This window comes from Eptesicus fuscus, chromosome 6 (assembly GCF_027574615.1).
Source record: "Eptesicus fuscus isolate TK198812 chromosome 6, DD_ASM_mEF_20220401, whole genome shotgun sequence".
In the NCBI taxonomy this organism is placed as follows: Eukaryota; Metazoa; Chordata; class Mammalia; order Chiroptera; family Vespertilionidae; genus Eptesicus; species Eptesicus fuscus.
Genome location: NC_072478.1, coordinates 21,469,159 through 21,482,750, shown reverse-complemented (window position 1 = coordinate 21,482,750; position 13,592 = coordinate 21,469,159). Strand labels below are relative to the sequence as shown.

Genomic DNA, 13,592 nt, shown 5'->3' with positions numbered 1-13,592 from the left:
CAGCCTTCTCATGTGTTCAATGTACTGATAAACTAATAAGTACAGACATAACTCCTGATTCATTCAACAAATAATAACTGAGCATCTGCTGTTTACCACAATTTCTAGGAACATTAAAGACTATCTTCTATCTATGCCTTTGCCAATGTAATTACTAATCCATGTTGGTATCACTAAACTATTGCTATTTTACACCTTATTTCTATTAGTTTTTTTAATAAATCCAAGTGAGTTTATTTTTTAATGGTGCATAGCTGATAAAATTCTTAAATGTAACCTATGGTAAACCTTTTTTCATTAAATACTCCCAACTTAGTCAGGAACAGCATCAAAATGTTCATCATGTAGGTCAGCAATGTAATAAAAGCTGGCTCTTCTATACAGTAGCTCAAACAGAAAGCTTTTTCTAACTTTAGTTTTCTTTCATTCCTCTTCTTCTTACAATAAAACCCCACTCCCATCTGTGTTTCACTAAACAAAATCTGCAAGATGGGGTAAATATATATACATCTGCAATGGATTTCTATTTCTGCTTGATCTTCTCAAAAATTTAAAACTTCCAGTGAAAGCAAAAATAAACGAAATGTGCATATCCACTCAGCAAATATCAAACCTGAAAAATATTCAAGAAGTAGAAAATCCAAACTTCACAAGCATCTCTTCAGAGTATTTTGCCTTCAATTAGTACTTTAAGGACAATCAAATTATAGGGAGGATCTCACCACAATGAAAAGGTGGTCCTAAAAAATGTAGTTTAAAACAGATGGTACAACTGTGGTAATGCCCATGCTCAGTCATTAATACAGAACAGTTCATGTAAATGGTAGGTTGGAAAAGTATATGTAACTGATTTGCAAAAGTTTCTCTGAACTACATAAAGTTTTATGTGGCAACCTCCCTGCTTGCTAAAAATAAGAACAAAATCACAAATTTTTGTGGCAATGAAGCCACATGCCTTTAACTTGTTCATAGTATATACTTCATTCAAATGGAAAAAAATCTAACTTGGTATGAACTTATCTGACTTAATTTCAGAAAGCAGCAAGCAGCTTTTTTTTTAAGTTTAAGAAAGAGTTTATATTTCAATGATAAACCTATGAGAAAAGAATAGAAAAATGAAAAAAAAAAAGTATTAACTCAAGAAAGTCTTTGGTCATTTTCCTCAAGTAAGTGTTAACTCTAGCAAGGATACCAAGCCTTCGAAGACAATAAATTAAGTAATGAGAAACAATCTCAATTTGATATCTGTATAATGCTAAGATGTGGCCAGTGTTTTATTTAAGTACAGATAATGGCTGATGACTCAAACTCCTCCATAGTTCTTTGTCCATAAGCAGGGAGCATTTAGGGGTAAGTCTTAAAGAAGTCATGGGGTGTTGTACTATATGTGAGAGAGAACACACCAGGAACTGCAACTTTTATCTTAGTAAAAGACCCCAATCACATTTTCAACCCTGAGTTTGAGTCTCAAGCATGTTAAACCTGATGTACATATATGTAGTTCTTACATTCAGAAGCATTAACATTGTGACTATTCTTAATGCATTTCATTATTCTATATGACACTGATGAGGAGTCACTATGTTCTGGGCAATTATTTTCCTGAACACCACAACCCCCAAGTCAGAAAAGGTATTCTTATATAAGGAAAAACACTTGAAGATTCCAGATTGCTTCACAATACATTTCATTAAGAACTGTACTGTATGGCAATGCTGATTTTTTTTTATTCCTCCCCCCTCCTCTTCAGTTAAGGGTGGTGGTGATTATTTCCCTAACACTGGTTTTCTTATGTAGTAGATACTTTCTTATGGCTGTATTCACTTGAATAAAGAAACCAAAGACGACTCCCTGAATTTTTCAGTGTATGATTATAGTACACCTCATCAAGTGGTTGCTTCAGTGGTCTCAAGTCTAGAATTCAGAATTGCTGCCCTATCCTGTAAATTTATTTAGAACAAGATAAGGCATGACCAATAAATAAGCTGTAATTTACATCTTTAAATTCATAGGGTTGACGATGGGATAATGACATTTTATATAATAAAAAGGTAATATGCAAATTGACAGAACAGCAGAATGACTGGTTGCTATGATGTGCACTGACCATCAGTGGGCAGATGCTCAGTGCAGGAGCTGCCCCCTGGTGGTCAGTGCACTCCCACAGGGGGAGCACCACTCAGCCAGAAACTAGGCTCACAGTTCAGGGCTCGTGAGCACAGCGGTGGTGGCGGGAACCTCTCCATCCTCTGCAGCAGCACTACCGGGAGTGGGCCTAAGCTGTCAGTTGGATATCCCCCAAGGGCTCCCAGACTGTGCAGGGCACAGGAAGGGCTGAGGGACCCTCCTCCCCGTCAAGTGCACGAATCTCATATATCGGGCCTCTAATGTCTACATAAAGGTGTAGATCCTTGGAATCAGAGGAGACTATGGGAGTAACACTAAAGATGCAAAAACCATAAACAGACAATTAACTTTCCTTATTGGTTTGGCTACCTGGTATTCAGAAAATGTATATAAATATTTAAAACTAGAGGTCCGGTGCACAAATTTGTGCATGGGGTTTGGGGGTGGGGGGAGTAAGGTGGGTCCCTCACCTGGACCTGCACCCTCTCCAATCTGGAAGCCCTCAGGGGATGTCTTATTGATGGCTTAGGCCTGCTCCCCATGGTTCTCTGCTCTCTGTAGACCTGCCTGCTATTGCCACCGCAGGCCCTGGTGTCTGCTCTCTGCGGGGGCCTGCTCGCCCCTCACTGCCATGGCAAGGAGTAAGCAGGGCCCTAGTGTCTGCTCGCTGTGGGGGCCTGATTGCCCCTCACCTCACGAGGGCTAAAAGGATGACTCCAGCAGGGCTGAGGGGTCTGTGTGCCACCTTCTTGTGGCTATGGGCGCCGTCACCTTTTGTGATGGAGTGACAGTCATTTTGCATATTCCCTCTTTATTATATAGGATAGCATTCTTTAGAAATTACATCCAAAAAACAGGAAGAAAATTGTGTTTTGAGATACTTTTCTACTTCATTCCAAAAATTTTCTACACTCATTATAGAAGACAAAGGCAGAAGGGAGGAAATGAGCATATTAAACACAAAAGCAAATAGAGAATGCAATATTTTTTAAATAAGGACTTAACTTCAATGGAAAGATTTCCATTTTTCCCCCACTATAGAGCTAGTCAGCCAGAAAGGTGCTTAAAGTATGTCTGCATATTCAATATTAAAAATAAATAAAAGCCAGGTTCTAATTCAGGCAATGACTTAAGAACCTAAGGAAAGAAAATGAAGAAATTTCAAGATTAAAAAAAATCAAGAGTACTCACTTTGGCAGCACATATACTGCAATTGGAAGGATACAGGGAGAATTGGCATGGCCCCTATGTAAGGAGGACATGCAAACTTGTGAAGCACTCCACAATTTTTAAAATAAACCAGTTTTTAAAAATAAATGTTTGACATTATGGCAAGAGCACAGTGCTAGTGATTTTTCCTTTGCAGACAGCTGCAAGTAAGTGAATGGAGCACCTTATTTAAGCCTGCTGCCTCCCCCACCACCACGCCAACTGCAGCCTCTGTGGTCCATCCTGCAGAGGGGGCATTCTGTTCATTTTTTATTGAAATCAGTTGCTTGGAAATCACTTCTGTGTGACCAGGTTTCATTCTCCCTGTCATTCCTTTCATTTCATAACTTCACATTTACGTCAATGTGTTCCTATGTAAGTGCATATATATTCACTTTTGTGAAAGGTCAAAGGTGAACAAAACAGGTGAATCCCTGCTTGTTTGGATCTGGCACTGTGATGGCGAAAACAGAGTACAATGAAATGAATGTTTGCATGACAATATTAAGCTCAGGCTTAAATCATATGAAGAAAGTCACTCAGTATAGAAGGATGGACTGTTGTGGCGTGAGCAGGATTTGTTGATCATGTCCTGGGAGGCCTTTGCATGTTGGATGAAGACCAGAACCAAAATTAGACTGAGCCCATTGATTTGTCAAAAGGAGATCAAAACTTAAAGTCGAAGAAAAACAAAGATGCTGGATAAGAAAAGTGAGAAAGCTCTAGCTGGTTTGGCTCAATGGATAGAGCGTCGGCCTGCAGACTGGAGGGTCCCGGGTTCGATTCCAGCCAAGGGCACATGCCTGGGTTGCGGGCTCGATCCCCAGTGGGGGGCGTGCAGGAGGCGGCCGATCCGTGATTCTCTCTCATCATTGATGTTTCTATCTCTCTCTCTCCCTCTCCCTACCTCTCTAAAATCAATAAAATATATTAAAAAAAGAAAGAAAGAAAAGAAAAGTGAGAAAGGGCTTGTCTCATTTGCCATAAACCATATAAAAACCAATTGGTCAAAATAATACAGAACAGGCACAGGAAAAAAATGGTCTTCTAATGCTTGATGTTAAAAATATTCAAACTGTGTTGGTTTTGTATATTTCCGTTAGTGAGTTACCAGTTTATTTTTTGGTCAGTTTTCACTTGGGGTAGTCGATCTGTAAGGTGTTTCACACCATATATTTATAACTACCTTAGTTTCGGGGACAATTTTATTTATTCTTCTCTGTTAAGTTTGCTTAGCCGCAAGGGGGTATAATTGGAAAGCAGCCAGAATCCAAAGAAGATTTTTCTTCCTCATTGTCTCTCAGGGACCAACTGAGCTAATTGGATCTCTTTTCTTCCTCATGTACATTTTATTGCTCTCTCGCTTCTAATGTTTATTTAAACTATTTTTATGTTTCTTTAAATATAAGGCAGGAAAATGGACATAGCAATATGAAACCCCAAGCTTATGTGTCCATGGGAGGCTTACAATAGGAATATCTGGGTACTTTTCTAAGTTCTTTTTGAAAAAGATCCTTGATCTGGCCAGCTTGACTTATGTTTACTCATAGCCTACATAGTGTGGGAAGGAGTGAGAAGGACATGGAAATAACAGACATGAGGAAGCCGTGTGTGTGTGTGTGTGTGTGTGTGTGTGTGTGTGTGTGTGTGTGTGTTTGCTTTGTAAACTGAGAGCAGTCCTCAGAGCAGGGGTGCCTGGACTGATATATTCCAAGGTGACTTATAATATCAAGAGAAGGTCCTAAGGAGGAGATCCTTTGCAATCAACAGGATGCTTTTGCAACCATATCACTTAGTGCAAGATTTACATAGTGTGCACAAGGCACTCTCTGTGATTTGAAGTTTCAACAGAAACACACAGCCACCTTGTTTCTTAATATGCTCTCACACCATCTCTCCTCCTGCTATGACTTGCTTATTCCCCTTGACACACGGGTTTATGTTGAGTCTTGATTTTTCTGAAACAATCATATTCCTCAGGGCCCTTACACTGGCTGATCCTTCTGCCTAGCAAACACTTCCCCCTCAGTCTCCAGGCTAGTCTTCTTTGAAGTGTCTGTTAAAGACTGGCTGTGGCAAGTCTTGGCTAAACACCATCCTATATAATAAAAGCCTAATATGCAAATCAACTGAACAGTGAAAGAACTTGTCTCTATGACACACACTGACCACCAGGAGTTGCACCCTGGTGGTCAGTGCACTCTCACAGGGGGAGCACTGCTCAGCCAGAAGTCGGGCTCACTATTGGCGAGTGCAGCAGCAGTGGTGGGAGCCTCTCTGGCCTCCACTGCAGGTGGGTGGTAAGGAGAGAGGGGTCCTAGACTGCAAGAGCCCCGGACTGCGAGAAGGATGTCTGACTGCTGCCTTATACCTGAGATCAGGCCTAAGTCGGCAGGCAGACATACCCTGAGGGGTCCTGGCTGAGGGACCCTCCCCCTAGTGCACAAATCTCTTGCACTGGGCCTCTAGTAAAAAATAACACTATCTACTCTTTCCATTTAATGTGATTTACTTTTATTTATATCAGCTGCACCATTGAATATGTTACACATTTTTTTCATTTAATTGTATTATTGCTCCATCATTAGTTTGTAGACATTTGTTTTTAAGAATCCCATACTAAAGCAGAGCCTGGAACATGATTTATAGTCAATATATATTCCACAAATGCATGAAAGATATCCTCAATAACATAGTCATATATATTATTCTTGAAGAGCAGGTTGATGGTAGAAAAGTAAATTCTAATGAGAAATGACAATAGAGATACCATAATGGAGACCGGATCACACACCAAATATGATCATTATTTCCTGATTATAAAACATGAACGTGTCATTTTTTCTCAGGTACTAATGCTTGCTAATGTGAAAATTGGTTATTCATTTTTTCTTTCATTCTTCCTTTTTTCCCTTTGGTAGTCACCTCTGACACATGGAACCAGGCAATGGTACACAAATTTCAGAATTTTTTCTTCTGGGACTTTCACAAGCACGGGAACTACAGCCCCTCATTTTTGGGCTTTTCCTCTCCATGTACCTGGTCACTGTGTTTGGAAACCTGCTCATCATCCTGGCTGTCAGCTCAGACTCCCACCTCCACACGCCCATGTACTTCTTCCTCTCCAACCTGTCCTTGGTAGACATCGGTTTCACCTCCACCACCGTCCCTAAGATGCTGTGGAACATCCAGACACAGAGCAACGTCATAACCTATGAAGGCTGCATCACACAGATGTATTTTTTCATACTTTTTGCAGGGTTGGATGACTTCATCCTGACTGTGATGGCCTATGACCGGTTTGTAGCCATCTGCCACCCTTTGCGCTACACAGTCATCATGAACCCCCGGCTCTGTGGACTGCTGGTTCTGGTGTCCTGGATCACGAGTTTCCTGAATTCCTTGTTAGAAAGCTTAATGGTGCTGGGTTTGCCCTTCTGCTCAGACTTGGAAATCCCTCAGTTTTTCTGTGAACTCAATCAGGTGATCCAACTTGCCTGCTCTCACACCTTTCTTAATAACATGATAATGTATTTCTCAGCTGGACTGTTAGGTGGTGGTCCCCTTGCTGGGATCCTTTACTCTTACTCTAAGATTCTTTCCTCCATACGTGGAATCCAATCAGCTGAGGGGAAGTATAAAGCATTTTCTACCTGTGCGTCTCACCTCTCAGTTGTCTCCTTGTTTTATGGTACAAGCCTTGGAGTTTACCTCAGCTCTGCTGCTACCCACAATGTACACTCAAGTGCAGCAGCCTCGGTGATGTACACTGTGGTCACACCCATGCTGAACCCCTTCATCTATAGTCTGAGGAACAAGGACATAAAAAGGGCCCTGCAAAGATTCCTTGGCAGGTAAGGTTTTCAAGTGCCAACTGTACTGAGCTCAATAATTGCCCAGGAATGCAGGGTTCAAAGCCTCAGAGCCTGAAGTCTGATAAAAATTAATCCAATCTTTGGACCATATGTAATTGGAAATTCTCATTTATCTCATAGAGTAACATGAATTACTTTAGTATAATTTATTCTCTTATGCCATATTCCTAGTAAGTTTTCTATTTTTTCACAGAAAATATGGTCATTAATTATATTACCCCTATGGAAAGAAACTACACTTGGGTACTTAGGTCATTTGCATAATTTTATTTTAGAGAAAAATCTGAGACCAAAGTTTTCACTTACATGTTCATTATTATTTTCTATAGCACTACCTTTACTGCTCTTCTTGATAATGTAGATGTCAACATGCTAGTATGTTTTATAGCTGGTCTCCTGGTTTTATATACTTCATTCTTTTGTTCAGCTGTGTGTCCACATGCCTACCACATCCACTGTCAAAAACCGATTATCAAATACATGTGTCCAAGAAGAATGTACATGGAAATATATATTTTAATAAATAGACTGATCTTATATGGTTAGAGTTAGAGATGACCTTAAATATAATGAAACAAAAAGCCAGATAATTTATTACTATACAAAAATGCTAGACATCAATTCTAAACTTTGCAATATGGTCTTTACCCAGTGGCTTCTTCGGTTGGATTGTCTAACCATGCACCAAAAATGCTGTGGGCTCGATACCTTGTCAGGGCATATATCTGGGTTGCAGGTTACATCCCCAGGCATGGTGCATACTGAAGGCAATCAACCAATGTTTTTCTTTTGCATCAGTGTTTTTCTCTCTCTCTTTGTTTCTTTCTCTTTAAAACATCAATTAAAAAATAAAGTATAAAATATGAGGTCCATGTGTAAGGGTCATTTATTTGAGTGAAGAATAGTGTGAATTGTTTTATGTTTGTTTTTTTTCTGAGTTATTTTTATATTTCTGTTTGAAAATTTTCAATGTGATCCCTACAAACGTGCCTCCTTCTAGTGCTTTAAATGAAATATCTACCCTTTTCTAAACCTTTTTTCAAACCCACTGAAGGGACATTGAGTGAATAATCTCAATATCATACAATACAGATATCTGCTTTATGCTCAGGAATATATCCTATCTTTATGATCAAAGGATCAATCACACAGGAGTTGAAATCCTGCCCAGTCATATGAATAAGCATCACAAATTTTCCTGCACAAACATGCATGTCCTTCCACCGTGTCCTGACTACCTGGAAGGGAGTCTCAGTGGAGGCTCTTCTATACAATTATCTGAAGTGCATTTGAGTGATTGTGAATGCTGTCCTCAAATATCACAGCCCCTCTCCCCTGCTGGCCTGCCCCTGATCAGACTCTTCTACCCTGATCAGACCTGGTCGACCAAACACCCACTCCATTCCCCCCAGCCAGCCCTATTCCCAATCAACCTGCCCCACCATGATAGGCCCGCAGGCCCGCCCCCAGGCAGCCTGCCCCTGGCCAAACCCCCTACACCAATAGGGGGCAGGCTGGCAGCCCAATTCCTGCAGCCCCTCCCCCTGGCTGCTCCACCCCTGATTGCACCCCCACCCCAATAGGGGGTGGGCTGGGCAGCCAGCCTTCTGCAGCCCCTCCCCCTGGCCACCCCACACCTGATCACACCCCAATACCCCATTAGGGGCAGGGCTGGCAGGCCAACCAGCTATGATCCCTCCCCCAGGCCGCTGGCTCCCAATGGTCATCCCCACCCCATTTATGGGAGGGGCCAGCTGGCCCACTGCCCATAGCCCCTCCCCATGACTGGCTCTTCCCCCAATCATGTCCCCCTTCCCCCAATCATGTCCCCCAATCCCCAACCCCTGCCAGCCAATTGCTCCTGGCCCCTTCCCCCAGCCAGCCAGGCCCTGATCTGGCCACAATCAGGCAGGCCGGCTGGCCAACCTCCCACCATCTCCTCCTCCCAATAGGCCCAGCCTCAATCTTCCCTGATTGGGGATAGGCCATCCAGACCCCACTCATGCATGAATTCATGCACTGAGCCTCTAGTTGACATATAATTGATCTATAACATGTGTAACAATGTTATTGGATAAAATTATATATTGCAATATGATTACCACCACAGCATTAGCTAACACCTCACATAATTAGTGTTTCTTTTACAGTAACAACATTTAACATCTATTCTCATAGAAATTTTTAAGTATGTAGTACAGTATTATCTATACTAATAATAGAAAAATATGCAAAGTGTCTGGGATGCCATCACAGTAACAGTAATGACCAAACAGCAGGCTGCATGGGGCGACAAGGCCAGCAGGGGTGGTTAATGAGGGACGACCAAACAACTGAACAGCAGGCTGTGTGGGGTGACCAGGCTGGCAGGGTGTTAGTGAGGGACAGCCAAATGACTGAACAGCAGGCTGCATGGGGCAACCATGCTGGCAGGGGGGAGCAATTGGGAGTGACCAGGCCTGGGGGTGACCAGGCCTGCAGGGGGGCAGTTGGGGGTGACCAGCTGACAGGGGGGGGGCAGTTGGGGCAACCAGGTTAGCAGAGGGGGCCAGTTTGGGGCAACCAGGCCCGCAGGGGGCCAAGTTTGGGGCAACCTGGCCAGCAGGGGGTAAGTAAGGGGTGACCAGGCTGGTGGGGGGAGCAATTAGAGAAAACCAGGCCAGCAGAGGGGGGCAGTATGGGGTGACCAGGCCATCAGGGAGGGCCAGTTAGGGGTGACCAGGCTATCAGAGGGGGGCAGTTGGGGGCAACTGCAGGGGGAGGGGAGTTAGGGATGATCAGGTCTGAAGACAGAGGTGGTTAGGGGTGATCAGGCTGGCGGGGGGCAGTTAGGAATAATCAGGCAGGCAAGCAGGTAAGCAGTTAGGAGCCAGCAGTCCCAGACTGTGAAAGGGATGTCCGACTGCCAGTTTAGGCCTGATCCCTGGTATCAGGCCTAAACCAGCAGTCAGACATCCCTCAAGAGTTCCTGGATTGGAGAGGGTGCAGGCTGGGCTGAGGGGGACTCCCCTCCATGCATGAATTTTGTGCACCAGGCCTCTAGTTAACTATAATCACCATTCTATACATTTTATCTCTGGAATATATTCATCTTATAACTAAAAGTTTGTACACTTTGACCAACATCTCCCCATTTACTGCAGCCCCCATCCCCTGGTAACCACCATCCTACTTAGTGTCCACATATAAGTGAGATCATATAGTACTCGTCTTTCTTTATGTGGCTTACTTCACTCAGAATAATGCCCTCAAGGTCTAGCCATGTGTTACAACACAAGTGGCAAGATTCTCTTCTTTGGACTTATGGTCCTTTCTCCATATTTAAAGCCAGCAGTGTAGACTTTTAAAATCTTGTTCTGAATGGGCTAGTGTGGCTCAGTGGTTGAGCATTGATCTATGAACCAGGAGGTCATGATTTTATTCCCAGCCAGGGCAAGGCAGTAAAAAAGTAAGATCTCTTACCCTTTGAGACAGCATGGAGGGACCTGAAGAGTATTACGCTAAGCAAAATAAGTCAGTCAGAAAAAAGACAAGTGTCACATGATCTCACTCATATGTGGACTCTAATTAACAAAATAAAGAGATGAACAAAAAGATAAAGAGACATAGAAGCATGGAACAGACTTACAAATCTCAGAGGGAAGATAAGGGTGAGGGTTTGGGGGGGTGGGTGGAGACATTAACCAGGAAACTTATATGCATATATGCATAGCACATGGACACAGACAATAGTGTTGTGAAGGGCTGGGAGAGACGGGTGGAAGTGGTTAATGGGGGGGGAAAGGAGGGACATCTGAAATACTTTCAGCAATAAAGATAAATTTTAAATGTGTATACATTATTTGATTTTTCAAGGACACATATAAAAGAATTGAAGAAGACATTTTTCAGAAGTATGGCATATGATGTCATTCATGAATCTTTATATGAAATAAGTGAACAGGAAATTTATAACAGCCTCCAGAATGAGTGAATACCATATATCTTCAAAATTACATGCAACTACAATTTTTTATTCAGAAAATCTAAAACTACATGCACCTGACTCTAAAACAGAACTACAGTCTTGCTATTCAAAGAATGGATAGCAAGGACCTGTAGCATCAACATCACACAAGAGATTGTTTGATTCTCAGAATCTCAAGCCCACCAGGACCTGGTATTTCAGATTCTACATTCAAACTAGACTCCTGAATGACTCATATGCACAGTAAAATTGGAGAAGTACTGGTCTAGATTACTTGTTCTTACCTTTTCATAGTGACAATTGAGGCAGGACAATTACTTGTGTCGGGTATTATTGGTAATATCAGCATCCCACAGACATTAACAAATGGCCCCTCAGGCAAATGTTTGAGAACCTCTACCCTACAGTGAAAACTACAAGCATCCTGACAGAATTCTAATCAAAACCCCAGGTCTTATCAGTTTGAGCTTTGAGCAGATTAGTGAACTCCTTGGAGGCCCATTTCTGCAATGAGGAACAGAGTTCATAATAATACTACCTCATGGAATGGATTTTTCTAGAAATTAAATCAGACAATTCTTACAAAATGATAACCTCAGGTCATGTAGCATAAAAATATCCAAATGTACCACTCCTAATTAATAAATATTTTATGAAGCATTAAGTGACAGCTCTTAACTTGTGATAAAAATATAAAATCCCTGATTATTTTGACAAATGTATCAGGAAGCCTGAGAGTGTGGAGGCCAGGACTGCATCTCAAAGGAATGCAGTTCTGCCTTGCTGAAGAGAAGAAGCGCTATTTTCCAAAGATATCAGGTCTGTTTCCCAACCCAAAACAGCGTTTGTAGAGAATGGGAAATTAGGCAGAGGATAGCTAGGAGATTAGACTTCCAGAAAAGATGTGAGGTCAAGAAAAGGAGTCATAAAAATTGAGTTAACTAGACTTACAACCTGGCCATTTGTGATCAGATAATCATTAAGAAAAATATCTTTCTGTTTATTCCAGAGGCCCAGAGGGAAATCATGTGCCTGGAAGTTGGAATAACACAAGGGAAATGGACCTGATGGGCAGATATGGAGAGAGCTGTAACTATCTCCCCTGTGCCATTCTCGGCTTATACAATGTTGGGGGACAGGGTATGGCTGCTGCTTTTGATTCCTAAGCTGGCTCGGGAACTGGCACTTCACTCCTTCCTGATGTCTCGTGCCGGACAGAGCTTCGGTCTCCATCATCAACCATCCAGGGAGCATTCAGACTTCCACACGGAGACCTTCCTCTCAGAGACCCATCCAGGTGAGTCTGGGAGGCCAGTAGGTACATCAGGAAAGGGTCAGGGAGGATGGAACCTGGAACTTTTACCTGAGTCACTGTGACCCTAATCAGCCTAGTCCAGAGACAAGAGATCACTGTATCTATATTCTTGCTTAGTAACTAATGTGTAATTAACTTAGTTAGTACAATAAGAAGGATGTGTTTGTTTGAATCTGCATTACAAGGACCATAGTTGACACTTAAGTGATAGGTATGCCTATAAAGTTGGATGACACCATAGAATAAGTGAGATGCATAAAATGTTTGCAGTAAAATGAACACATATCTGAGAAGTTTTAATGTTCAGGGAGATGGAAATAAGGTATTAGGTGTGGAGGACCGTGCAGTGAAGTAAGAGTATTTGCATCAAGTTTCTAAGATGTGGTATATTTGAGCATGTTTTGTATTTATTGAAAAGATCCTGACCAATGGAGGTAGATGGTACTTTGCAAAAGCCGTTCGTGAGACATAAATTGCAGTATCTTCTCTCATGCTGGGTATTCACATAAAAAAAATTGATAAGGCTAAATGGGAATACTAAATAGTGTTACTTTGAATTATTTTATTCCTGGCAGGGCTGCATATATTCTTGGATTTGTTGCCCATTTACTTTCTCTATTGGAACAATTGGCAGGAATTCCTATCCCACACTCAGCCTTTTCCTTCAGAGGTCATGAGCTCTCCACTTTTAATGAGGAATTCTGGCATGAATTCAGGGAATATAAATTAAGGACTGACCAACTTCTAGGCAAAGATATAGGATGCTAAGTTAAAAAGTTACTATCTATACATACAAAAGCCTAAGCGACTTTTGGACCACTTGACCATTAGACCAGTAGCTATGATGTGCACTGACCACAAGGGAACAGAAGCTCAACACATAGGCATGGAAACATGGAACAGAACGATGAATCTCAAAGGGAAAGGGGAAGGGGGAGGGTGGGAAGAGGTTAACCAAAGATCTTCTATTCATACTAGAGACCCGGTGCATTGACTTTTGCATCAGTGGGGTCCCTTAGCCTGGCCTGTGGGGATTGGGCCAAAACTGGCTCTACAACACCTCTCGAGGGGTCCCACTTAATTCAGAGTAGAGATGGGA

The 13,592-nt window shown here is 42.1% G+C and overlaps 1 protein-coding gene and 1 non-coding gene across 2 annotated transcripts; both read left to right on the top strand.

The window, feature by feature from the left end:
* The first annotated feature begins 3,310 nt into the window (after positions 1-3,310).
* LOC114228479 (U6 spliceosomal RNA) lies at positions 3,311-3,417 on the top strand. Its single transcript, XR_003614620.2, has one exon. It is a non-coding gene; the product is annotated as a U6 spliceosomal RNA (small nuclear RNA).
* A 2,853-nt stretch (positions 3,418-6,270) lies between these two features.
* On the top strand, positions 6,271-7,194 carry LOC103300975 (olfactory receptor 7A17-like). Its single transcript, XM_008157892.2, has one exon. The coding sequence runs from the start codon at positions 6,271-6,273 to the stop codon at positions 7,192-7,194; it is 924 nt and encodes a 307-aa protein (XP_008156114.2).
* Positions 7,195-13,592: the final 6,398 nt, after the last annotated feature.

Bases quoted from the DNA above. Each gene is read 5' to 3' on its own strand.
- LOC103300975 (XM_008157892.2), top strand. From the start codon at position 6,271: ATGGAACCAGGCAATGGTACACAAATTTCAGAATTTTTTCTTCTGGGA.